A 26,703-nucleotide genomic window follows, 5' to 3' on the forward strand; every position below is an offset into this window, starting at 1 on the left:
TGCCTCTGTGATCCAAGATTATGGTGACGCAACACTTCACTGCCAGTTTCTCTTCCAAAAAAGAAAGTACATTGAAATGAAAGTGAACACGAGGAAAGTTATGCTTACAATCAGCAACGCTCAACCTTTTACAGTTGTTTTCCATCTAAGGAAGATATGATTCTTTGGCTACTAACAGAATTCAAAGCTTAATCCCTGTGCTGTATCTTCATATACATGCTCCCACCCACGACAGCAACATACAAATACCTTCTAGATTACAACAGGATAAATATTAAATATCTTGGGATGCAAGTTAAGATAATCATGTGAATGACTTTCACATGTCCATCTAATTATTGTTAAGCCTCAATTTCAAGTCAAACCCTCTCATTGTAATCAACGCATGCTTTGTGGCTAGTTATTGTCTCTTTTGGGGGAGGTAAATAATAGGGTGGCAACTTCTAAGACATCAAGTAGGAAGATGCTAAATCTTCCACTGTAAACGCTACCTATGATCAGCCGCTTAAAAACTCCTTCTTCCAAAAGGTAAGTGAAAGCAGAATTACCCTCGCAGTGGTTTCAAACATACAAAGATCAAAAACAAAGCCGTTCAGATCCTCACATCAGTGGAAGCAAAAAACAAACAGCTCCAGCACTTTCATTTCAAATCATTCCGAAAAGCAAAGGAAGGAAAAAAAAAAGGCATTACAGCTGTCAGGTGAAAGAGGATCCTGCGGACTGCTTCGCGTTACAAGCGCATGACCAGAATAAGAACATTTTTCTTTTCTAGCTTTGCTTTTTGCTTTGATAGGGAAAAAACCTCTAGGACCACAAGTGGTAAAACATTAAATTAACAAGGGAGGGGGGGATAAATATTAAAAAAAAATAAAAAAATAAAAAGGTATGTGTACCTTTAGCCCAGCATATCGGGAATGGGCTACAGCCGCTTTTCTCCATATAGCTCGCACCTGCTCGCTGCGGGGCCTGCTGGCCTGCCACCTCCAGCAGCCACATACACCCGACCGGGCGGAGGTTCAAGCCAGGCTCCGGCGTACAATGTCCCAATTCACTGCTCCAGCGGGGAGGGGGGGGGAACTGGGAGCCGCTTGAACGTACTGGACCCCCCCCAAGCAAGGGGGGAGAGAGATCCGCTAGCCCTCCCTCCCTCCCCGGGCGTGCTGCGCCCGCTTCACCTGGCGGCGGGAGCGGCGGGAGCGCGGCCCCGCAGCGCGCCCGGGGCAGCGCGCTCCGGCGGCGGCGGTGGGGGGGGGAGGCCGCGCCGCTGCTTCATCTTCTCACGCCTGGGCGACAGAAAGCCCGGACCATCCTTTCCCGGGGGTGAGGTGCCGAGAAGGGCGAAAGGAGGCAGCGGAGGGAGCGTGGGTGCCCGTACTCCTGCCTTCCTGCGGGAGGGAGGCGGGGAGGGAGGCGGGGAGGCGATTAGCAAGCGCCACATTAATATGCTAATCTCCCCCTTCTGTTCAATTCACTCGGCAGCCTCCTGTTTACCAAACTGACAGCCGCTTCTGAAAGCGGCTAAGCTGCAAATCAAGCCTGACCCGGGTCGTGGCTGGAGATGTGCTTCCCCCGACCGGTTTTTGTGGCTGTTGTTTCAGTCTCCCGCCCTCGGCATCTCCCGGGCGCCCAGCGCCCGCCCCGGCACAATGAAGCCCGGCACAATGCCCGGCCGGGGCACCTTCCCACCAAGCAGTCACGTTTTGGCATCGCTTTTATGTATTTTGTATCGATACTTGCATAAGGCTGTACTGGGAGAAGGGGGAAAAAAAAAAAAAAAAGAGTCGACAGCCTAAAAGCACACGAGAACTTCCATAAACTTCAGCAGGAATTGGGGTCTGACTCTGCATCACCCCCAGCCTGACTTCACAACTACAAGATTACTGGTGAAATAACCCTGGTAGTGTTCCTTTGCCTTAAATAAAGATCAAATATCACAGCCCATGCCAGTAATTACTCAGCACCACACTGAGTCCTCCTCTAAAACCAGGGCTTCTTTCTATACTTCTAGTCAGAAGGCAAAGGTCACCACAAATGTACACACCACGTGCTGCATGACATTTGTTTCTTCTTAACTTTGCACCACATAACATCAAAATTGCTTACAACATATTTTTTTTTCTTTTAAAAATGTGAGTATAAACATTGCAAAAGCCTACGTTTACAAACACACATTCAGGCAGCATATATATACAGAAATAAAGAAAATACTCATTTTACTCCTAGAAAAAGGTTTTACAAAAAGGATAAAAAAGTGATTCAGCTAAAATATGTATTAAAATCGACAGGATCAAGACCCACACAGAGATCATTAAAGCTCTTTACATATTCCATGGTAATCTTTTCTTACTCCCAGCCCTCAGCAGTAAGGCATAGGGCTTATCCAAGACTATAACCAAAAGGGAATTAATCTAAAGCTAGCAGCCTTCAACCTAACCTATCTGCCTACTTGTATCAGCACGCGCTCATCTACAGCATATATTTAATTACCATTCTTTTCCTATAATACTGCCATCTTCCTTTCTCAATACACTGGCTATGCAGAAAATACAGTGGTATGTGTCAAAACTCTTCATAAATACAGTTACTGCTTTTTTAAAAGTATTGCTTTCTTCTCTGTTTAAAGGAGAAAAAAAATATTCACTGGAGGGGAAAAAAAAAAAAAAAAAAGGAGAGGGGGAGAGAGAGAGATTAGGCCACAACCAGGCCCATCAGATGTTCTGCATCACTGCTCAGGCACAAAGCTCTTTCTGGGGCTGCAGAAAGCCAAAGGGAACTGAAGACATGCCTGGATGCCTTCCTCCCCCCACCAGAAAGTTTTCAAAGCCCTTAAGTGCTACACAGCCAGCCAAATACTTTCAGCAACAAGGTCGAATATATTTACCTTTAATAATAAAGCAAAACATGTCATAGTAATATTTAAACCACAAATTATTGTATTGGTGTGCCTACAGAAGATGCACAGACACAGAATCGGTGCCTTTCTGGTTCAAGCTGCAGCTCGCAGCGTAGGAAAGAGGCTTTTACACATCCAGCTCTGCCACGGGCTTCTGTGATGACCTTGAGCAAGTCAGTCTTGTTTCATTACAAAATGGAAAGCTGCAGATACTTCTTTAGTTTTCCCTAAATTGGTTTGGACTGTGCTTTAGGGTGTAAAATATAAAAAGGCCTGTGTTTCTTCTATAAAGTGTTTTCCAGAAAACTAGATAAAAAAATTAAAGAGGTAAAAATGGTAGGGCCTATATTAAGTTTTATTCATAAAAACAAAATCCTTTAAAAATCAACTGGTAAGTGCATTACCAAGGAGAATTTTAGTAAACAGAAGGTGTGGACTTGCATTTTTCTTTATACTTTTAACAGATGAGACTAATACAGATTATCAATCCAAGTGTCAGGAGATACTGTCTGCTCATTACAGCTATCCTTATTGATGATATGAGTATTATAATCATTCTCCTCAAGGACATACTTTCTTGGTGTAATATTAGGCTACAAAATGAAGGTGAGAAGAAAGTACTACAAAGCATGAGAATTGTTTCAATTTTAGAAGTTATCCAGTATTTTACACTGAGTATATGTTTTTCAAAATAAGCCAAGTGCTTCCTTTATGATAAGATTTTTTTTAAAAAAAATTACTTAATTTCTGTATGTTATTTTAAGAAGTAACCAGTAGACATATGCTCTTTCTCTTCTTTCAAACAACACGATCAGTTTTTCTGCACAAAAAGCCAAAAGCATAAAATTTGTGTTCTGGAGAAAGTCAGAAACCCCAGACTTTCAGTTGTGGGGGGGGAAGGGGAGCAGGGATAGAGCAGAAGACGAGGCAAAAAGTAAAAAAAAAAACAACCAAAACCAAAGAACTGGGAAAGTTAAGTATCTCTCTAGTATACTTAATACAGAGTATTTGCAACATTTCATAAATACTGCTCATCGAGTAGGCATGTGAGTATCATTTATGTAAAATAATCTGTTTTAAGTGATGCCAATCAGATTATAACATTTACTGAGGTAAGGAACATCTGTCAGAAATTAGGACTGCGGAACAGGAACGTTCCTTCTTGTGTAAGATGAGTATGCTGACATACACTGATAGTATCTGCACAGTACTCACTGTGTAAGCAATGATGCTAACAGCTATCAAAGAAACTTCTAAAATATATTTATTTTTTAAAATGTAATGCATCAGTTTATACTAAGAACATGTAGAAGCACTGGCTATTTTCCTAAAATACACATTCTAAGCAGAAAAAAGTCAGACTACCCCAATAATAACAGACAGGCCAAGGTCCTCAGCTAAGAAACAGTATTTTGCCTCCAAGGAAGTTCAAGTCAAGACTTTTCTACTGTGACTATGACTTTGGTTGCTCAATTTCAGCCTGGTTTTAAAGACTACTTACTGAATTACAGCATCAGCTTTTTGAAAGCAAGGGGAGAAAAAAAAAATGCTTTTGAATTGTACCAAGGCATTTAGTTTTTGTTTTAATTTTGCCGGCAGGGCTGATCCTGTCTCCTAGTGAAGTCGACTGCAAAAATCACAGAGCCTTGTGGAATAAAGGGTTAAACAACAGTTTTGTACAACTGAGAGGCACATAAAAGGTTGTATAATTTTTTCCACTCAAGCTTATCCAAACAAAAATAAAGATCTAAAATGCCTATCAGATGAACTGGCAAAGCTTGGCTTTCTCTAGGGTTACGTCTAGAGACTGAGCTCCTGTGGGGTGTCTCAGATATCTAATCAGCAGAGTGCTAACTACAGATTCTCCCTCAGTGAATGGCATCATTAGGATCTCTCCGCTATTCAACCAATTATTTTCACATCAGTTAGTATCTCTATTCATCAAATTTTGATCAAACTGGCTGGCAAGTCTGAGTACTGTTGGGAAGGGGAACGAGACAGAGCCAGAGAACACTTGCCTGAGTCTCACTGCCCTGAGAAACCAAACTAAACTCAGCATTCACAAACTTCACGTAGAAAGCAGACAGGTCTGTATCAAAGCAGCATTTGACAGCAGAATAAAGATTTGATTTTCAGTTCCTCTTCTGCAACACCTCAGCTACCAGATGAACATACCAGCAATAGAGATCTCCTCGCAACAGAGGGAAGAGAGCAGCCAGTTTGCTTGTTAAGACAAAAATGAAGAGCTGCAGCCTAGAGCATAGCAATCACATCATCATCATCATCATCAGTTTGGACTTGATCATTTGTAGTCTTAGCCACTTCATGGGCTACTGTTTACCCCTCTAGTAGTTACTAGGAGCTGAGCAAATGTATTTATTTTAAGAAGATCTGCATATTGATGTAAGAGATAGAAGAACAACATCTCTCCATTGCATTCATTTTGCTAATAAAAAATGAGAGCTCCCAAACCCAGTTTGCCCTCAGGAAGAGTGGAGGATTTTTTTTTGTAAAGCCACAAATGCTTTCTACTGAGACAATTTCAGAACAGCCTGCAAAGCTAAGAGTGCCTGATGACTGTTCTAAAAATTAAAACATGTTTATTGCTCATGTGACAATCTTCTGCATCCTAATTCATTTGCTTTTCCATGTTTGTATCCAGAATTCTGCAAACATGCTCTCCAGACATTGAAATTGCACTGTAATCTTCATTAATCTTCATTCTCTCAAGCCTGTTCCTTATGGTTGTTTTTTTTAATTACTCTAATTAGCTTGTGTGCGTAATATTTAAGAGTGGAAAAGATTATCTGCCCTAAGTTTCCCTTTAGCCAGAGTCAAATATCTCCTTTGTTCACAGGAAGCACTGAAAAATGGTGCATTGCCATTACATCAAATCTGGAATTATGGCTCCTGAAGCCTACCTTACACTAAACTCAAGTCTACTAAGGCTGTCTTGGAAATCTACCTTGGGTTACCTGGTTTCTAAAATCTATCATCCTTGCCCACTAGCAACCCTTTGCCCCTTCACCCACACCTTCTCTAGCATACAGTCTTCTCCTGAACACCCTTTGCCAATGGGCACAACAGAGAACAAGGATGACAGGTTTCATCAACTCAGAAGGATTTCTGAAGACTGACAAGCTCAGTCATCATTATATTGTCACTAGAGATGTTCTTTCTTATTGAACTACGAGCATTCCGACAGAAAAAACTGAAAGACAAGTAACATTTTCAATGTCAAAATGCAAGCCTAGTCCTTCAACAGAAATAATTCAGCACAACCAAGAAGCAACATCATCTCCACGAATTCATTTGACTCTTTGCAATATGGACAAACTAATTCGATGCTCTAGATTAGATTTTTCTCATGAAGGAAAAGGGTAAATATGACTTAGGAAATAAACCTTCGAGAATCAATGTTTAAAAAAGGCAAAACAAACTACTAGTAACACCCATTGCCTCAAAAGCTAAGCACTCTTTTGTGAGGTTCCCATCAATCAAATGAAAAAACTTGGATTTGTGATTTTAGTGTTCATTTTGAACTTCTAGTGGTACCCGCTTTAAGATTTCTTGCTCAGACAATGCTTGAGATTTGAACAAGTACAACAGAGTGAAAGCTCACACTTCCTAGCTTCAACCTGGGGCAGTAGATAGCCAGGAAGAGCAGAAAGTACACCGCAAGATTCATACTAGAGTGCTTCGACTGACCAGAAGAAGATGCCAGTATCCCAACATAAACTCATTCTAGAACATAAACTGCTTTGGATCTCTGCTTAAGACAGTCTTCTGCCATAAATTCAATCCAATACTGAATTTATTGTTGTCTTCCTCCATTCGGTGAGCTTTATTAGTAGAATACATCTGGGGTGTTCCTGAAAAATGCGGAGATTTAAAGCAACACTTTATCACCTTCTGGGCCACAGTCACCTAAATTAGCCTTACTATCCTCCGAACTACATTTAAAAATAGTAGTTGATAGAATTCACTGCCTTTATTTTCAAATCTCAACCTATTGGTAGTAGTGAGGTGGGGAAGGGAAACAGAGCAGGACGCTGGGAGAGAGCTGGAGGAATGTCGTTTTAAAGAATTTTCCCATACTTGCCCTTCCCAAATGATCCTCTGATGTTGAGCAACAGAGCAGTCAGCATGCAGCCTCCTAGCCCATGCTGTTAAGACAACAGATGTTAGAAGGACCACTAAGTTAACTTTATTTTTATTATTTCATAAATAAAGACTAGCCATTTTTTAAACCCATATGGGTTGTATTACTTTTCAGGCATGAAAGTTTTAGCAGATTTTCTTGTGGGTGGACTAACCCGCTCTTATTCTCCCACTTCCTTCCATTTACTTTTTGAAGGCTTAGTGTAGAGAAGTATAAAGTCAGAGCCATGAAAGCTGAGAATGGTTTAAAATTACTCCTTCCTTAGGGCACTGATTCCAATCTTCTGCCTCTTCATGTTCTAGGCTATTTACAAAAACAAACCAAAACAAAAGCAAAAATAAAACCAAACAACAAAACAGTTGCTATCCTCAAGACATCTTTGAGAAGTTATTCACAATTCCAGTGCTTAAAGCAAAAATTTGCTTCATGGAGACCTGGAAAACTAAGAGGAGAAAAAGTGAACCCTACACATCCTGCTCCTTGTTTTACTGCAAAATAAAGTTGGGTAATAGTTCTGTGACGGGCTCACTGTGCTTATCTGATTGCACTGCTTCTCTTCAACGTTCTCAGATGGCGAGAAAGAGGAGGGGTGACAGGAGGAGCGAGACAAAACTATCCAGAACGGTCACCAGAACCTTTCCTGACCTTAAAAAGCTTCCTTTATTTATGGGGAAACCCTTTATTTATGAGGTAAGTACAGTAGAAGGTATCTGAAGGGGGAGGACCCCACCCCTTTGATGCTGTTTAATGGAAACGCATTCTGCGAGGATTACATTTGTTCTGTGGAAGGGATCCATGAGTGGATCAGTCGACCTTACAGATGCTTCTTAAAACCCCTCTTCATCAATTCAAGGGTAACCTAGAAATAATTAGTCACATCTTCTAAGAGGGATATAGGAAAATGAAGTTGCTTATGGGTCAGCAAGTCTCTTCAGTGTCTGTTCATATCTGGGCTGCTTTCTCTCTCACCTATCTAATAACCGGTTACACAAAAGAAAGTAAGAAAGCTGTGCAGCCACAGAGGGTCCAATTAATTTAACCAGAAATGGTGTTGTCCAGACATGTCTCCCTTGTCCTGCTTCTCCTCCATATGCTAAAAACAAAGTTATAACAACAGCTTACCAAAAACTGTGTGCTAAAAAGATGTTTATAACCACGAGTTGTACCTGATTTATGTATCACTGCACCTCAGAAGAAAGTATGGAATGTTCAAAGACTCACAGTGTTACACAAAACACATACATAACATTAGCAATTCCTCAGACTTCCAAACCATTAAGTGCAACTACAAACTGAATAATCCATGAGCTCACACTACTGCAGCATTATTCCATTTATATTTAAAAACACACTGGTGGAACAATTAACGTTTTATTTCTTAGTGAAGGAGAAACATGGCATAAATCTCCTACGTATAAATAAACACTTATAGGCTAAGACAAGTAGCTGTGTAACTTTAAAGTTCCAGTGTTACAGAACAAATCAACAAGCCAGTGTTGACACCCTTCAAGCCTAAGAAAACAGAAAATTAAAAATTAATTTTTACAGAACATCTTTTTAAAGTTTTATAATACAAACGTTAAGGCTGCTCTACTAACCAAGCAAATTCTGTGCCTAACCTATCAAGCAAAGACTAGTGTATTTAAAAATCAAGAAAGTATTGTTAAATAGACACAAATCCCCCTTTCCCCTCCAGTTAGCATAATTTGGATGCAAAACTGTTGCATTAGGAGAACCTCTAGTAGAGCCCAGGTGTAACTGAGCCTCTAAACCATAGAAAATTCAATTCCCATTCACTTTAATCAATCCCTCTCCCAATTTTATACCAATAAGGGACATTCACTTTACAAGAGCTTCCACCTATATCACTGCTTCACAAGAACAGCAATAAACTCTGAAGGAGCAATTCCTCAGGCAGTCATTTTATGCTCTGTTATGGGGAATCAAAGGTCATCTTCAGCTAACACAAAACCTTTCATTGGATGCAAAATCCACCACCTTAAACAGCCTCATTTGTTCCTCCAATTACACAAGACAGCCTGTAGTCAGCACAATTCTGTTGAACAAGTTATGTTTACCTACGAAAATGCCTGCAGAGTGGTATCAAAGTGTTCAGAAAACACAAGAACATGTTGCTTAGTTTTAAAAAGGCTTCTAGGAGCTCACCACCAAATAAAGCTCGTTAGTTTAGGTAACCAGCTGTGAAACTAGATGAAACAGCACTTGGTAGTTCCAAGACAGCAAATATCCCCAGCCTGCATCCTTTTATAATACATAAATTTATGAGCAGACCAATACCTCTTCTCTGCAGCTCCAAATTCAACTGACCTTTAAGTGTACTAAACTTTATCTGTTGACTTGAGGACAACTTCACAAAAGGCAGTGTTCTGCTGAAGCTGAAAACACATTCAAGAATGCTGTTGTAAAAATTAAACAAGGCAAGACCAAGATGTACAAGACCAACTGATGCAGCTGGAACAGAGCTAGCTTTTGGGGCACGGCCCTTCTTCAGATCTAGGGGAAAGGATATTAAGTATCTTATGTCTTCAAACAGTAGACAAAACATCAAAAAAAACCCTCTTCTGATGGCAGCCTGAATGACTTACATTACCAAACATCACAGGAACAACACTGTTGGCACATAACAGCATCTGACAGAGCCAAGAGCTCATCTCTTGTGTAGTACTGAACTGTCGAGCACCACTTCCAAAAAACCTGTGGTACTGGTCTCCACAATCCCATCTGATGCCTTTTAACCAAGACACAGTATTAAAGCTTTTAAGAGTACAAGAAACTGGGACAAAAATCAGTGAATGCGTAAACAAAGGCAGACTGTAAGCCTTGTCCTGCCACCACGACATGGATAACAAAGTGTAGTAAACTTAAAACTGGTAGTAGAGAAGTTTAAGTACCCTGAAATGAAAGCCCAGTAAGAATTTTTAAATTGCAAAAGGAGCTGTGAATCTGCCATCTTAACAAATTAAATATCTTCAGGGAATGACTTGCCTTGGGGTAGAAAGACAGACTTCCTTTTCCCCCTCAAGTTTTGAAGGATGCAGGTCATTAAACAAAGCCTGATCACTGTCCTTCAAATGTCTGCTTTAAAACTTTCTTCAATCAGTTCTATATAAAAATCTCACTAATTCAGTTACTGATGTTTCCAGAACCTCAACAATCACAAACACCTTTGACATCTCACTGTATCATTTGGCTCCCCCACCTTTATCATAAGGCCCAGAGTTTCAGCAACACCTTTTACTCCTCCTCTTTGCAGGATGCAGAGTTGACCAGGGAACAGTTAGCAGCAATTTCAACGCTAATCAATAATATCTTACTGAGACTAAAAGTCTTAGGTGCCTAGACAGAGAACCATTTTGCTGGAGCTGTTTGTAAAGTGTCTGCAGGATAAGCAGAAAAACAACCACAACCATGTGTGCTTACACCCTGGCCCAGCCTTTATGGATTTAGTTAAAAAGCAGGTAAATCTAAATCACAACATAAAGTCTATTAATCCTGGAAACACAGTTTCATTATTTCTCTACATCAAGCCTTTCATAGAAAGAGTCATCACACATTGCTGTGAAAAAAAAAAAAAAACCACCCCCCCAAAAAAATCAAACCATGTGAAACCATTCCAGCAAGTAATCTGAATGGAGACTAACCAGAAACTTTAGTTTTAAAGACCTTTTTAAAGGGATAATTAGTAAATGGAGATATAATCTGGAAAACATCTTTATGCCAGAGTTAAACAATTTCTTGAGAATTTCTTATGAAGTTTCACATCCATCTCAAGCATAATTCCAGCCCACCAATGAAAGAACAGGCATGTAACACCCCACTTCTGTTATTCTGACCACTTGTCAGAATAAAGTCCTGAGGAAAAACGTGTTTGCTACAAGAAAAGACTTTGTTGTTGTTTTTTAAGCTTGAACCATCCATGTGAAAACCTGAAGAACATCAGCTTTATGCCTGACAAAGTAACTTCTGCAGTTTTTCATATTCAAATTATTGATCCCCAGGGAAAAGGCCTGCCGGAAACATCACAGCTATTCATAAGCTGTTTAGATATTTTCTTAAATATGTTCTTCACCTTCTGGAAATAAAAAAGGGAAGGGGGGGTAGGAAGTCATAGGTACAACGTTGTTGTGGTTTAAACCCGGCCAGCAACCAAACACCACAATGCCGCTCACACACCCCTTCCCCCTCAGGACTGGGGAGGAGAAAATGAAGCAAAAGGCTCAGGAATCGAGATAACAACAGGGAGGGATGACTCACACGTTCTTAGGGGAAGAAAAAGAACATAAATTTAATTTAGACACTAACAATAACAACACTTAACAGAGTAGGACATTTCCACATAGTAAAGAAGCATTTCCACATACTAAAAACACCCTCCCCCCACCCCTCCCTTCCTCCCGAGCTCAGTTTTGCTCTGGATTTCTCTACCTCCTCCCCTCCTAGAGGCACAGGGGACAGGGAATGGGGGGGGTGTGGTGAGTCCTGCCGCTTCTTCCTCCTCAGAGCGTGGGGAGGACTCCTCACATTCTTCTCCTGCTCCAGTGTGGTTCCCCTCTCAAGGGAGACAGTCCTCCACAAACTTTCTCCAACGTGAGTCCTTTCCATGAGCCCCAGCGTTTCTAGAGCTGCTCTGGTGTGCGTCCCCCCACCATGCTGCAATCCTCCCAGCACCGAACAACAATGGGGGGGCTTCTTCCCACAGTGTCCTGGCCTTCTTCAGACAAGTCATCTGCTCCACTGTGGGGTCCTGCAGGTGGGCATCTCCTCCACTGGTGACCTCCACGGGCTGCAGGGGGAGCAGCCCTGCCCTCTTACCACGGGCTGCAGGGGAGTGCACCAGTGTACCTCCCTCCCTCTTTCTCCTCCTTTCTTCCACTGACCTCAGTGTTCACAGAGGTGTCTTCCTCACAACTCCTCCCCGTAACTCCAACTCCTCCTCCCAGGTTCCCCTTCTTAAATATGTTATCGCAGAGGCGCAGCCACCGTCACAAACTGGCTCAGCCTTGGTCAGAGCAGAGTCTGACTTGGAGCTGGGGGGGGAGCTTTGAGAAGCTTCTCACAGGGGCCACCGCTGTAGCCCCCTCTCCCACTACCAAAACACCCCTCCACACACACAAACCCAGCACAAACATCTACAATTTTTCTTAGTACTTCCTTTTTCCAGTCTTCCACTGAGGAAAAAAACCTTGCACAAATAAAAATTTAGTCGCTAACTACACAAGCAGAGCAGTGGAGCTATACATTAAATGCTGTCAAGGATGTAAAAATAAACTAAAGGAAAGCTCATACAAACCTTTATTTATGTTCACTTTAGGCATAATCTATAACAAAGTAGTTGATAAAAGTTCAGCCATGCAATGTTTTTCCTCTAGGTTCACTGCAGCCCTTGATATTCTACTTCAAACAAGCTTATGTGTATTTTGGGAGATCCTAAGCCACTCCCAACCCAGGTCTCACAGAACAAAAAACACAATCTAACAACTAACATTTTATATAAACCAACTACACAAGACCCAGCTTGATTTTCAGAATCTTTCTTTCAGTAACACTGTCATCCCCACCCTTCCTTTACTTCATAGTTGCTGCAATGAAAACCTTAGGTACTAACACACTACAGCAACCATCTCCATTGCACTCATCCAAGAAAGCTTCAGGTCTCATCAAAACCTACTGCCACTGACACCAAATTCCACTAGTATTAACTTCTTGACAAGATGAAGGAATGGGGAAAACCTTCCTTTCCAGTAACTTTTGTGTTTTATCAGCAGAGAGAAACAACACGCCCCCACCCCCCCCCCCAAAAAAAAATCTTGAAAAACTTACCAATGCTCAGTCATTGTTCAGTCATTTAGGTTGCTTCCGCAGCAGGACACAACAACATGGGATGTGAATATAACTGGACAGGAGACCAATGTGGTGTGTGGGTTTAGCAGAAATTCACACAGAAACCTGTTAAGCGTATTATGCGTCTAAGTTGAAAGAACTCCAAGAGTTGAAGGGGTTACAGAAATTCGCAGGAACCGTACTTTCTGTGGAGCGGTCTTATAAAAACAGAGTGAATGTATCATGGGCATAATCAGGATATTGCTCACAGAACAGAATAAAGAACACATGTTTATGTACCATAATTACTCATTTCTTCAGTTTTCAAATTTCATGTTTTCCTTAAGTAACTCAGCACCAGAACAAGATACTTTTAGTGACTGCCACTGAAGGCTGTGTGTTGTAAAGAAGCAACAGAATCTCTCATTCACAATATTCACATAATCTACCCGGACTTATGGAAAGCATTTGATACTATGACATCCTTGTCTCTGAATTGGAGAGACATGGATTTGATGGATGGACCACTCGGTGGATAAGGAATTGGCTGGATGGTCGCACTCAAAGAGTTGCAGTCAACAGCTCGATGCCCCAGTGGACAGCAGTGACGAGTGGTGTTCCTCAGGGGTCAGTGTTGGGACCGGCGCTGTTTAACATCTTTGTTGGTGACATGGACAGTGGGATCGAGGCACCCTCAGCAAGTCTGCTGATGACACCAAGCTGTGTGGTGCGGTCGACACGCTGGAGGGAAGGGATGTGCCATCCAGAGGGACCTGGACAGGCTAGAAAGGTGGGTCTGTGCAAACCTCATGGAGTTCAACAAGGCCAAGGGCAAGGTCCTGCACAAGGGGCAGGGCAATCCCAAGCACAAATACAGGCTGGGCAATGAGTAGATTGAGAGCAGCCCTGCGGAGAAGGACTTGAGAGCAGTAGTGAATGGAAAACTGACTATAAGCCAGCAACATGTGCTCACAGCCCAGAAAGCCGACTGCTTTCTGGGCTGCATCAAGAGAAGTGTGGCCAGCAGGTCAAGGGAGGAGATTCTCCCCCTCTACTCTGCTCTCGTGAGAACCCCCCTGCAGTGCTGTGTCCAGCTCTGGGGGCACCAACATCAGAAGGACACGGACCTGCTCAGGTGGGTCCAGAGGAGGCCACAAAGATGATGAGGGGGCTGGAGCACCATCCCTGTGAGGACAGGCTGAGAGAGTTGGGGGAGTTCAGCCTGAAGAAGAGAAGGCTCCAGGGAGACCTTACAGCGGCCTCCCAGTACTTAAAGGGGCTACAGGAAAGATGGGGAGGGACTCTTGATCAGGGAGTGCAGTGATAGGAGGAAGGGTAACAGTTTTAAACTGAAAGAAGGTAGATTTAGATTAGATTTGAAGAAGAAATTCTTTAATGTAAGGGTGGTGAGGCACTGGAACAGGTTGCCCAGAGAAGCTGTGGCTGCCCCCTCCCTGGAAGGGTTCAAGGCCAGGTTGGACGGGGCTTTGAGCAACCTGGGCTAGTGGAAGGTGTCCCTGCCCATGGCAGGGGGGTTGGGACTAGATGATCTTTAAGGTCCCTTCCAACCCAAACCATTCTATGATTCTATGATATCCTGATGCCCTGATTATACCTCATGGTCCTCCATTTATGAGGCTGGCTCTGCTCTTGGGTTGTTTTTTTTTCTCCCAGAAGAGAAGACAGATGAATTCTCCAGTCCTCTTAGCAGATAACCACCCTCTGCCTTGACTATACAAAAACTTTTATAAAGTAAAAAAACCCCCATACTAAAAAACAAACAAACAAACAAAAAAACCACCCCAAAACACCAAACCCCCCCCCCGTAAGTTCCTAACCCCTTGCCAGATACCCTTAAAAAGTTCTTCTAAAAATTTGCAGCCATACAGTGTCCCATGGTATAGAGCAAGGGCTCACTGTATAAAGCAAGTACTGCCAGTCTTGCAATGTAAAAGCAACACTCTCCAGCTGATGCTCGACTACAGCACTGGAAATTAGTTCACTGTTTGCACACAGTAAGTAAAAACCAGACAAGTTTATGCATATTCTGCTACTATCAGGATGTGTCAATCTACTGAGCTAAGAACGGGGACACTCTGGCCTTTACAAAGGTACCCACTGAAATGGGTGCACCAGCTCCACCTCTCTACTGCAAGCGAGCAGCAACCTCCACTTGTGAGAAGTGCAACAGCAGTCATTACACAGCTACTCCCAGAGGCCAAGAATTAGTTTCTCCTGAAGAAACATGAGAAATGCCACATTTCTGTAACCTTGGCAGAGTCCAGATAAAATTCTACTTTAGATCTAGATGGGGTACATTGCTTGGATGACCCTTATCAATGTCCATTCTGCTTTTTCTGCACTACCACTGCAGACAGTTTGCCAGCAAGAACATACGTGTTGATGTACAGTATGGAATGAATTTTCTTCACTTTCAGACTGCCTCAGCTGAATTTGAACCGTTAGTTCCTAGACATCCATTTTGTTTCAACAGAATGAAAGAGAATATTTAATGGCATAGAACCCACAAATAACCATTTTCAGTCTGCATTCCTTTGACTCCATAACAGGTAAACAGCTTCTCATAACAAATAAGCATCCTGTTCTAAGCAAAACATTACCTCAAATTACTTATTTTTCACAGCATGTAGTACAGAGTCCTAAGTCCTGCTGCAATTCCTCTGATATTACTACTGACAAAAATTCAGTATCTTGTGTCCTAGGTGGTCCCCCTCCCAAAATAAATACCCTAAGAATTTTCAGGGTGTTCTTCTTTTATATTTTGCCTAAAAGCTCTGACAAAACCTTGCTTGCTTTTTTTTTTTTTTGAAGAAGAAGATGAATGCCAACTCTCAGTATGTTTAAAATAAAGGGTTGGACAATCCTCCCTCCCCATACCCCTAATTATGCAAGATATAAAAACCTCTCAAATGGAAGACTAACAAACCTCTTCCTGGAAAACCTGGCTGAGGAATGTCAACAGGTGCCCGTATAACACTGAAGTTCAAGTTTCCTGTTCATCATCCTCAGTGATAGAATATAAACAATCTTAGTATTTCTAAAACAAACCTTCCAAACTAGGAATAAAATTAAGTACACTATCTAAAAGAAAGGAGAAAATGTGCAGATGCCTTAATTCAAAGCTGGACTGCATAACTGGAATCAGGATATTTCAAGTTATCCAGAGTGGAACAGTGCTGTTTCTCACCCACATATTTTTCTATCACTGGCAAACTGAAGTTAAACAGTTTTCCCTTGGAAAAATATCCTTATTCCTCCAAACTGCAAAATTCCTATTCTAAAGACGTAATTTGTAATATTAACTTCTAAGGAAGCAGATAAAAATTTCCAATTTCTCCTAAAATAGCAACCAATTAGAACAATTTGTATATGATGCACCCTTGACTACTGAATTCTTCCACTTCAAGATGACTGCATAGGAGTAAGCAAGAACAATCCTCAGAGCACTGTGTACGTCCCCAAAAGGTTGGGACCCACAACTACAGACAGGAAACTATAGAGGAATGTGCTGAACTGCTGCTTTTCTGTTTGTTTGTTTGTTTGTTTTAAACTCTCAGGCTATTAACCCAGCTTGTTAACATTTAGAGGAACATTGGGCATAGGACTCAAAGGACTTTCCATGTCATCAACTTCTACTCCCTACTTCCTCATGCAATCACGTCATAGTCCCATTAAGTGATAAATATATCAAATTTCACCTTCTCTGAGCATCAAAACGCAAGGGCATGTAGTGATAAGACAAAGGGTAACAGTTTTAAACTGAAAGAGGGTAGGATTTAGATTAGATATAAGGAAGAAATTCTTTACTGTGAGGGTGGTGAGGCGCTGGCACAGGTTGCCCAAAGAGGTTGTGGCTGCCCCCTCACTGGAAGGGTTCAAGGCCAGGCTGGACGGGGCTTTGGGCAACCTGGGCTAGTGGAAGGTGTCCTGCCCATGGCAGGGGGGTTGGGACTAGATGATCTTTAAGGTCCCTTCCAACCCAAACCATTCTATGATTAGGGGTGCCATATCACCCCCAATGTTCCTGATTTACATCACAATTTCTTTTTTTTTAATCCTACTCTTAATACTATATATTGAAACTTCTTTCCTTCTACCCCATCTCCCCCTTTTTCCTCTATACATACTCACAGAAAACAATGGTCTGCAGTCAGGGCAAGCTTCTTAACTATACACCATTTTTACAGATTGTCATGGCAAACAGGAGAGGCTTCTGACAGTTGAAAGTCAGCACTCCTGTCTTCAGGAAGGGCAAGGAGGGAGGGTCTGGGTAACTACCGCCTGGTTAGCCTTACCCCCATTCCCGACAAGGTGGTGGAGCAAATAACCCTCGGAAACATTTCTAAAAATATGAGGACAAGATTATCAGAAGTAGTTTGCATGGATGTATGAAGGGGAAATCATATCTGACCATCCCGGTAGACTTCTATGATGAAAGTACTAGCTGGGTAAGGGGAAGTTGTTTCTCTTTACTTCAGCAAGGCTTTCAACACTGTCTCCCATGACAACATCCTAATAGACAAACTGACTGAGTATGGACTAAATAAATGGACAGTGAGATGACATGGAAACTGTCTGGACTGTCAGGCTCAAAGGGTTGTTATCAGCAGTGTAAAGTCCAGGTGAAGTCCAGCCACTACAAATAAAAGATCAGTAAGAACACAAATTTCTAAAGGAAAAAAGAAGAAATTCTAAGTTATCTAAATTTTAGTCTGTTGTTTAATATGTTTCATCATGTCAGCACTACTACATAGGTCAGGTACACTGATAAAAATGTTAACCTTTTTCATAACAAACCATGCTGTTGCTATTGACCTATGTGGACATTAGCTATAAAATACAGATGGGAGTGCAGGGAAGAGAGCGGTGCCAAAAGCACAGCAAAAATAAGCATAGAAATAGTAAGATTTAACACAAATAATAGCAAGGGAAGCTTCCTGAAAGTGACATTTGAGTTCTGTTGGCAATAACCTCATCCAGTAGTAATAAAAATTTTGGGATTTTGATATTTGGAAATCTAGAAACAGCACTTACCTCGCTGGTAGTGAAAAGAATTAAAACTAAAAGGCGTATCTAAAACTAAAAGGCATCAAAAGAAGAAAAGCCTTCTCACATCTTCTGAACCGTAAGGGGCACGCAGGTAACTATTTTAACCTGACAGCACTAACATTTCAGTTCCATACTCTTTCATTTGTAAGATCACCTCATAATTTAAGTGCAAATAAAAAAATTACAACCAAAACCATCACAAATATATGAAAATTAAATTAACTGTTGTATAAAGTCAGAATTCTTAATAAAATTTGCAGATTCCTAGAAGCAAAAAAATCCTGATTTTCAAAGGGATTACTGAAAACGTTATTTTTAGTGAAAAAGACAGTGCAGATTCCCTTCTGTAATCCCTTAAGCACCGTATCAGGCATTCTGACATGAGAGGAACTGTTTACAGTTTTAGTGAAGCTTGTATTTCGTTCTTATTTGAAATTGAAGTGACAAATGAAAAAACCACTATTTTGTGGTTTTTTACTTTTGACTATACAGTTGGTTACTTTTTTTACCCCTTTAAACAGGGACATTAACAACAGTTCTCTGCTCATGGTATTGAGTTTGTTCTCAGCTGCATGAATAATCGCTGCATAATTTATTATCCCCTGTCATACATGTGAGCATTTATTTTAAGAATTCTGCATATTCTTGATTCTGTCAGTTCTTGCTACTGCAACTTCATCTGGCAATTTCTCAACTGGTTTTTAATTTTCCATCTTTTAACATCATAGAAAGTATCCATGCCATTGTTTGGGGTTTTTTTTAATTCTAGTCTGAAAAACTATGCTGCATTTCAAGTTGCTATATTTAAGTTCACCACAGAGGCAGGTGTAGATTTAGGATAAGGAAGATCTGATTACACAGCACAGCATTAAACACCCCACCTCATATCCGGTGGGTAAGAGAAAAAAGCAGCAACAGGTTGTTTTGAGGGAGTATGCTTCTGTGAAAGGTGCCAGGAGATTAATCTGGTTTAATTATATGGATCACTAGCAGGCCGTATGTGAGACGCAAGGCCATATACACTAACGAAAGACTGAATGAGGACATGTTTTTAATTCAGAAACAACAACTTGTTTAGGTTGAACTAAATTGTGTAACAACTTTTTTTTTTTTTTTTTGGGTCCTAAATGAGCACTTGGAACTTAAATCTGTTCAAAAACCATTTAATATTTCAAGATAACAATGACAGTGTGTGGATGGTGCTTACCTAAATTGTACCCTATACATCAAAAAACTGCACACAAACCCATCAGACAGACTTCAAATACACTGCATATCTGAAAATAAGCTACACAAAGGATGCTCGCTTCCTATTAATTTTTCAATACCTTATGCCAGGAGACAGGAAGATTTTACCTGAGTCACCAGATGTGCTTTGAAGGAGAGAGTCACCAAGAACAAACGTCTGTACCTAAGATTCCATTCTGGGAGAATGTTTTGTTCCATTTTTAACCAAAAGAACAGTATATGCTCATTTCTTACATTTATCTTTATACTCCTCTACTTAACTGGTAAAGTTCTTTGGTATAGCTTTTTATTTCTTTACTATTTATTGATTCTGGTAATGAATACTTATTTGCACTACAGGATCAAGAAGAAAGGACCAAGTCTAAAGAAAAGTCACCTACATCACACAGATGCTATACCTGTTTTAAATTCAGAGAGCAACCAAATCCAGCAGGGATTGTTTTTAATCCCAAAAGTGCCAACAAAGTTTAACTGCATTTACCAAAGGAGACTAGTCTTTCATTCCTCCAGGCATACTGTGAACACACTCATGTTCCAAGATAACTTCAGAGATAGACAGGAGTACTGTGTTCTCTATCCAGCTTTGAAATTATATTTTAGCGAGTTGCCCTCCAAGCCCCTACTGGTTCACATTCCAAAAATTCTCTATGCTGATATCCATAGCCTCAATTACAAGGGAGTATAAAAAACAAGTTACCCATAGACTTCAAAGGAGTGATACAGATTAATGTAGATAACTCTCCTGAGTAACGATTTAACTAACAACCTAATCAGCTAATGCATTCAACAGCACACAAACAATCCTTCTTTACAGGATTTTACTATGAAATGAGAGCAAAAAGGCAGTGTCCTGGATGACCTTGGTATACCACTGACTATAGGAATTTACATGTAATAATAACCTCAAACAAGACACTACAATAAAGACCATTTTAAGTAGTCTCCTCCCTACTGCAAAGTCTTCAAACATTGCAAAAGCCCCCACCCCCACCCCACCCCGTATTATAAAGCAAGTTTAGACTACTAAAACCAGGTGGCAAAAGTGAGAGCATTTCTAGTGACATCTATTGTCCATTACTAAAAGTGGCACCCAGAAGAAAAGATAAAAGTTCTTCAAAACTTGCAATAAGAAAATACCATTATTTATTGCAAATGCAAGTTCTGATGATTAAAACTTCCCATCTGAATGCAGAACCTCATCTTTATTCAAATGCATTATATCTTTTATCCTGGCTATTTGTCCAATTTGACAACTTGAATTTTAATCCCATTATGCAATGTGCTCGTAACTCTTTTTGTATTGGTGTTACTGGCAGATTAAATAGGCACATAAAGTCCGTCATCATGGTCATTAATGAAAATACTGTAATACCACAGGACAAGTAAGACCTCGGTGGGACTCCATTTGACACATCTTTCTCTTCTGACGGTATTTTAGCTTTTTTAAAACAGGTTTTCTTAGTTCATTTATCAGTGAATACTGACAAGTCCCTGTGATAAGCAAGACATGGTGTGCAGCTTGTCTACCCCCTATAAAGGCCTCTTACCATACCATGGAAAAAGGTTATAGCTTCAAAATCCTGGGCAAATCTTTGCCCTCTATCAGTACTTCAGTGACTCAGCTAACAAGTACAATTAGGACACTCCCACACATGTATCCAAATTGAAAAGAATAATCTCATTGTGACTCAGATTCGCAGTACCAAACTCTTCAAGTCCCAAATGGAAACTCGGAAGAAGTTTCATCACACATCCTTGTTTTAGAAGCTGCAGAAAAAAAACACAGCCCTTATCTTCCTGTCAGCCTCACCTAAACACCAGGCATTTATTTTTCCAATATTTTCCACAAATACTTGCCTTCCTGAGAACTGCTCTCAGCAGTCAAAATCATTTTAAAGATGTCTTCCTTAAAGAAAACTTCTTCCACATTTAGAGCTCTCTTTACTGCTTCAAGCAAATGTTATTTTTTCCAGAACAGCCACACTAAAGTTCTTGTGGAAAGACTACAATGTATCAGCTTTTAATTGAAATTGCCATTTGATTCAAAGGTAAAAGAGAAACTACCCCTGGAGCAGATTCATCCTAAGTACCATTATACTCTAGATACTCGCTTGTAAAAAAATATTTTGTGGACAGATACGAAGGACATGTCAGTAAGAAGAAATAAAAGAACAGATACATAAGCAAAGTCACCAACGCAGAGTAAGGACAAAAGGTGTCAAGCCTGATAACGAACATCCAGTCCCTTGCTCAACCAGGAGTAAAAGTGCACTACAATTATGGTTCTAGAATTCACATCACAAACACTGAATAGATGGACAAAATGCTAGGAACAGAAGACATCCTCATTCTGAGCTCTACATCACAACTTGAGCCCACAGCACAAGTGAATTTAGAAAGCTTAATACTTGATTAAAGACCAAATGTATCAAGCAATAAACAAAAAGTGCTATTTTTAAAAATCAGGTTGGTGAAGTTGGTTTTTTTGGTGGTTTTTGTTGTCGTTGTTTTGGTTGGGGTTTTTTTTCATTTTTAAACACCACTTATAGGAGACACAGGGTCCAACAGAGCAGCAGAGTATTTCCAGCTCCAGCACAAGTCACCTGTGACCCCAAGCCAAGTGAACGTGTCTGTCACCTTCCCCACTACCACCTGGGGAGATTCCTTCCACCCATAAACCACCCATCCATGTTTCCCTGCACTCTGTCCCTCTGATTCACCACTAATACTATTTGTGGCTGCTCCTAATCTGTTATTCTGACAGCTGTATCACACGCTGTGCTGAGTCGTTTTAAGCATTAACTGTATCACACACATATTTAACAACTGCATATAAATATATCTGTTGCCTCCTCTCCTTGTCAAAATACACTATTTAAATGTAAAAAAATCTGTACCTCAACAGGTTTTGTTTTGACCTCAGATCCCCACATGACTAACTACCATGACAGTACCAATAAGAACCGATATTCTGATTATATAAAAGCATGACTATATTTCAAGCAAGCCGCTTGCTGTCACATCAAGACATAAATGAAAGAAGAGAACTTACCTGCTGGCAAGGAAAGTCTTGAAATATCTGTAACAATAAAGAAATACATTTAGAAACAGAAGGAAAAATAGCTGTAAAATTGCATTGGCCTAATCAGTTTTCTGCAAGGCTGTACTTGTTTAATAAAACACATTATCTGAAGCAATTTGCTAGCTTCTAGGCATGCCACATGCAAATCAAAAGCATTTTCCTTGTCTCACCCTGTTCATTAACAAGATTACATTTTGCCCACCTAACTGAAGGACAAAGATTATACTGGTAGGCAATGAGAGTAATTACTACAGCAGAATACAGGTCACTACGCACAAATTAAGTGTTACATATGGATTTCACCATTATCACCTACATAATTTCAGAGCTGAAAGTGTCAGGGTTAGTCTTCGCATGCGAAGAGGACATTATTGTATGTTTTCTTTATTCTTAAACCTTTAGAGAAAAGGTAGCCAAGCTCACAAATGGGTAAGTATGGAACACAAGGGAAAATAATACAAGAAAGGAGACTGATTTTTGTCACTGAGGCACACGAGACACAGTTGCTGAACATTTTTATAGTACGTGCCCAGGTTGTCTAGAGCTGCAATCAACTTTACAAGAACCACTGTCTCAGAGTCTAAATAGATCATATTAAAAATTATACCCTAAAGAAAGACGGGTATAAATGCATATACATTAAATTTTCCTGAATTGGTACTTATATAAACTATAACCCATTACATTCCTTCTGCTTGCTTTTCATACATCGACTTGTCATCTCAGCACACATGATCGTAACTGGGACTTGAGGTGCCGATCAGAGTTCAGAACAGAAACTAGAACCCACAAAGAATGAGAAAGCAAGAATTACTCAAAGCCTCTAAGGACAAGGACTGGGGATACACATCAAACGGTTAACAAAAGCTGAAATAAGTGCAAGTATGGTGGGACAAGAGAGAGGAACTAATAAAACAAATGAGTAAAACTGATCTGAACCTAAGAAAAAAGTCTGCACGCTTATATAGTTAAAAGAAGACAGCAATGTTGAGTAATAAAACTGTCGTATTGAGTACAAAATCCACATGGAATCTGAACTTTAACCATAGGTATAGTAACCGGAACAGACTCAGGGATTATCAGGGCAGATGGTCACTGCTTTGCTACCTATCAGAAGAAATAACAAGGCTTAATAAATTTATTAGCCCTGCTGTCACCAACATTCTCAACATGACGCTAGCTTTCATTTACAATCCATATTTGTGGCTCAAAACATGATAAAACTTGAATACCAAAGAGAATTACACCTGAAATTTAAAGGCAGCCTACTAAAACTTTCATAGATGAACTATAGTATTCTGAGGAGATAATGAAATGGCAACACACAAAGTTGAAACACACTTAAAAGACGAAATGAAAACAGCAGCTAAGACACCACACAAAACAGAGAAAATACTGCATGCTTTATTCTGGTATAACATATAAAGTTTAAAAAGATAAGAAGGTACATTTAAGAGAGGCTCATCATGCTGTCTGCTTATGAACATAACCATCTTAGGTAGTAAGAAATGCCTTGAAATAGGAGAAACCCAGACAGGAAGAAGATGTATAAACTGGAGGAACAAAAAAACCTTAAGTCGCCTCCTGCAACAGCTCCTGCACAGAATCCAAATCAGCACATACGGAATGGAGCCTTCTTCCAGCAGAAAAATATGTTACAGTGACAATTAATTTGGAAAATTAAATGAAGAGAAAGTCTGCATCTTTTTCTCTGTTTATATATGTTTAATAATTTCCGTGCACTCTTTTATAAAGTCACAAAAAAATTCCTGCTTGGCACTAGGATATACAACTGTATAACAACTGTAGCTACCTGAGTAAAATAACTAAAATTGCACCGTAGAAAATACCATATTTGATTTTAATTCTTCTACAGTGATAGAAACTAATCTCTAAATGCCATTATAATTAAAGAACATTGACAAATTTAAGTTACTACAAAAAATTACAAGCTGCATTAAAATTTTCTTCTAATTCTTGATGTACTGGAAATGTGTTATTGCAGCATTTATTACTCTTGAAGCAGGCTATTTGCTTAAGTGTGCCTACACAACAGATTTCAAGACAGTAACAGTAAACATAACCACCAGAAAAATACATTATCGTATACACACAGATAGGCACAAAACATTAATTTACATTCTAGGAACTTAGCCATACAATTTCAAACACCTCCAGGGAAAGCTCTGTAGCTAAGATATGCACATATTTTTAACTTAAGAAAGACCTGACCATATTCTAGTGTTTGTTCCTAACACCTGAGCCGCTGCTTCCACTGTGATCTCTCCCCACACAGGCACCTGCATTCACATAGATTCCATTACTGCACTGGGACCTACCCAAATGGGGGACCTACAAGATGAGCACCTTTACTATATTTAAGTCAAACATTGTAACGATTTCTTACTTCCATGTTCCACTGCAAATTAGTGCCACAAGTGTATTAACTGAAGAGATGCTACACCTCTGGGACAAGTATACCGAACAGCTTCCTGCAAGTACACGTTCTTCTAATACAATTTAGTGTAAGAGAGACTGTTTTCTACGATTAATTGACACACACTAGATTTAAAAACAAGTAGGACAAAAGAAATTGAAGCCTGAAGGTCAGATCAGTCTACTCAAAATTGCATAAATGTACCTAGCAAGCTACTTGTATCATATTTTTCAAAGATTTCCCATTAAGCACAAGGTTCTTTATAGGCTAATGCATCTTAATTCTGGCAAACACCAGCTGCTACAGAAATATCAACTCATAATAGCATAAATGCAGCAAACACTGTCACGATTCCACAGATAAAAGTAACAATTCCACTTCTGTGTGTGTGCGTTTGTGTATCCAGACACCACAACAGTAACTGAAATGTTCATTACCTTCATGTGTTTCCATTAGCTGCAGAGTCACATCAGGAACTTCAACGGTATTTCTTACCCTTGGGTTTACCCTGTCTCCCTAGCTTGCTCTCATCTTTTCTGGCTTGAAACTTCTTAGCTTTATTCTCCAAATATGGTTTTTCATTTACCATCAAACACTGAAAAAAGACTAGTGAATTCTGGCAACATTTTTAAAACTTCATTCACTGAGAAGTAAACTGAGACTACGCATTTAGATAAATATGCATTTCAGATCATGTTTACTAACTTGCCTGAGTCTCTGCTGCACAAAACCTTTCCCTTTCTGAAGCACATTCAACCTCTATACAGGAGAAAGTCATCCAATGCTGAGATTTTAGGAGAAAAAACAAAAGGCTCCTAATCTGGTTTGTGACTATAAGGAGAGACTATCTGGGGGAGCTGTCCTGTTGGTAAAGATTCCCTCATGCGATGGAGCTCTGGACTGACTTTTTTCCTACAGCTCATTTCCTGAATGCATGTGAATGCTGTCACACAAACCACACTTACAGCTGTACAACATGAACCAACCTTCGGTCTCCTATCTGCTCCAAAGTAGTTCTTCAAAGTGGAATTAACAATTATATTTCAGGCGTTTCTACTCCTACTGGTACTTTCAAGGATCAGTCACGTTCTGCATTTATATTCTTACATGTCTCACCGTGCCGCTAGGTAGGGAGCAAACTGTCAGTCTGAATAGGCAGAAAAAAAAAATAATTTTAGGATCCTAGTCTTTACAAATTTTTACATAGTTTGTAAAGTTTAATCAGTTCTCAAGGAAAACTGGTTTTATCCCAAATAGATATTGGGAGGATGGAGCAGATGGCCTCAAGAAGTCCTTTCCAACCAAAGGTTCTGTAATACCATATACAGATGACAATAAGAGAACTGGAAAGAAGCTGTAACAACATTAGAGGTGCTACAAAATAAGAAAGTTCCTCAGCCAACAAAAACTTGCCAAGTAAACCAATTATCTACATGAATTCACTGAGGAACAAAACAGAGACTATGTTTTAAAGAAAGAATAGTACTTTTATTTCTATACCCACTGAGATGGTTTGGGGTAGTACAGTCCTCAAACAGGCTTTGTGGATCCCATCACAAATAGTTTTTTCTATGATTTATGGATGCCCCAAGTACCAGATATCTCTAACACTATATTTGTTTTTGTGAAACTATGCATTTTGCATTGCAGAGTTTCCTCAAATGTCTTCTTGGAAATGGAGCCGCAACTTTTAATTTTCTTTCCAAGAGTAACATCTAATCATCAAAAACAGGAATATTTTGTGAGCTTCATGTTCCTACCTCAAGGTAAAATGAGAATATGGCTCCATGGACAACTATGGAGGCTCAGACTCTCACCCCATCTGCAGCACTGATCTCTTTCCAGAGCTGTGGTAAGCAGCAGACCACAAGAAATTTAATCCTGTTCTCCTGTAGCAGGAACTGACTGACTCCAACTTAACAGTATTCCCTTGAAATGAATTCAGATATTCAGTTCATGAACCGATCTCT

At 40.2% G+C, this 26,703-nt stretch overlaps 1 protein-coding gene across 7 annotated transcripts in view; it reads right to left on the minus strand.

Moving 5' to 3' along the window:
* PTK2 (protein tyrosine kinase 2) overlaps window positions 1-26,703 on the minus strand; it is a 230,008-nt gene that overhangs the window by 160,088 nt on the left and 43,217 nt on the right. For 3 of the 7 annotated variants that reach the window (XM_074888782.1, XM_074888773.1, XM_074888763.1), the window contains exon 1: window positions 894-1,320. In XM_074888782.1, coding sequence (XP_074744883.1) covers window positions 894-996 — 103 coding nt within the window. In that variant the 5' untranslated portion in view covers window positions 997-1,320. Of the gene's footprint in view, window positions 1-893; window positions 1,321-22,266; window positions 22,294-26,703 lie in introns of those variants that run through there. The other 4 variants (XM_074888807.1, XM_074888791.1, XM_074888798.1 and 1 more) reach the window with 2 other exon arrangements.

The sequence above is a fragment of the Strix uralensis genome, chromosome 1, assembly GCF_047716275.1.
Source record: "Strix uralensis isolate ZFMK-TIS-50842 chromosome 1, bStrUra1, whole genome shotgun sequence".
Lineage (NCBI taxonomy): Eukaryota > Metazoa > Chordata > Aves > Strigiformes > Strigidae > Strix > Strix uralensis.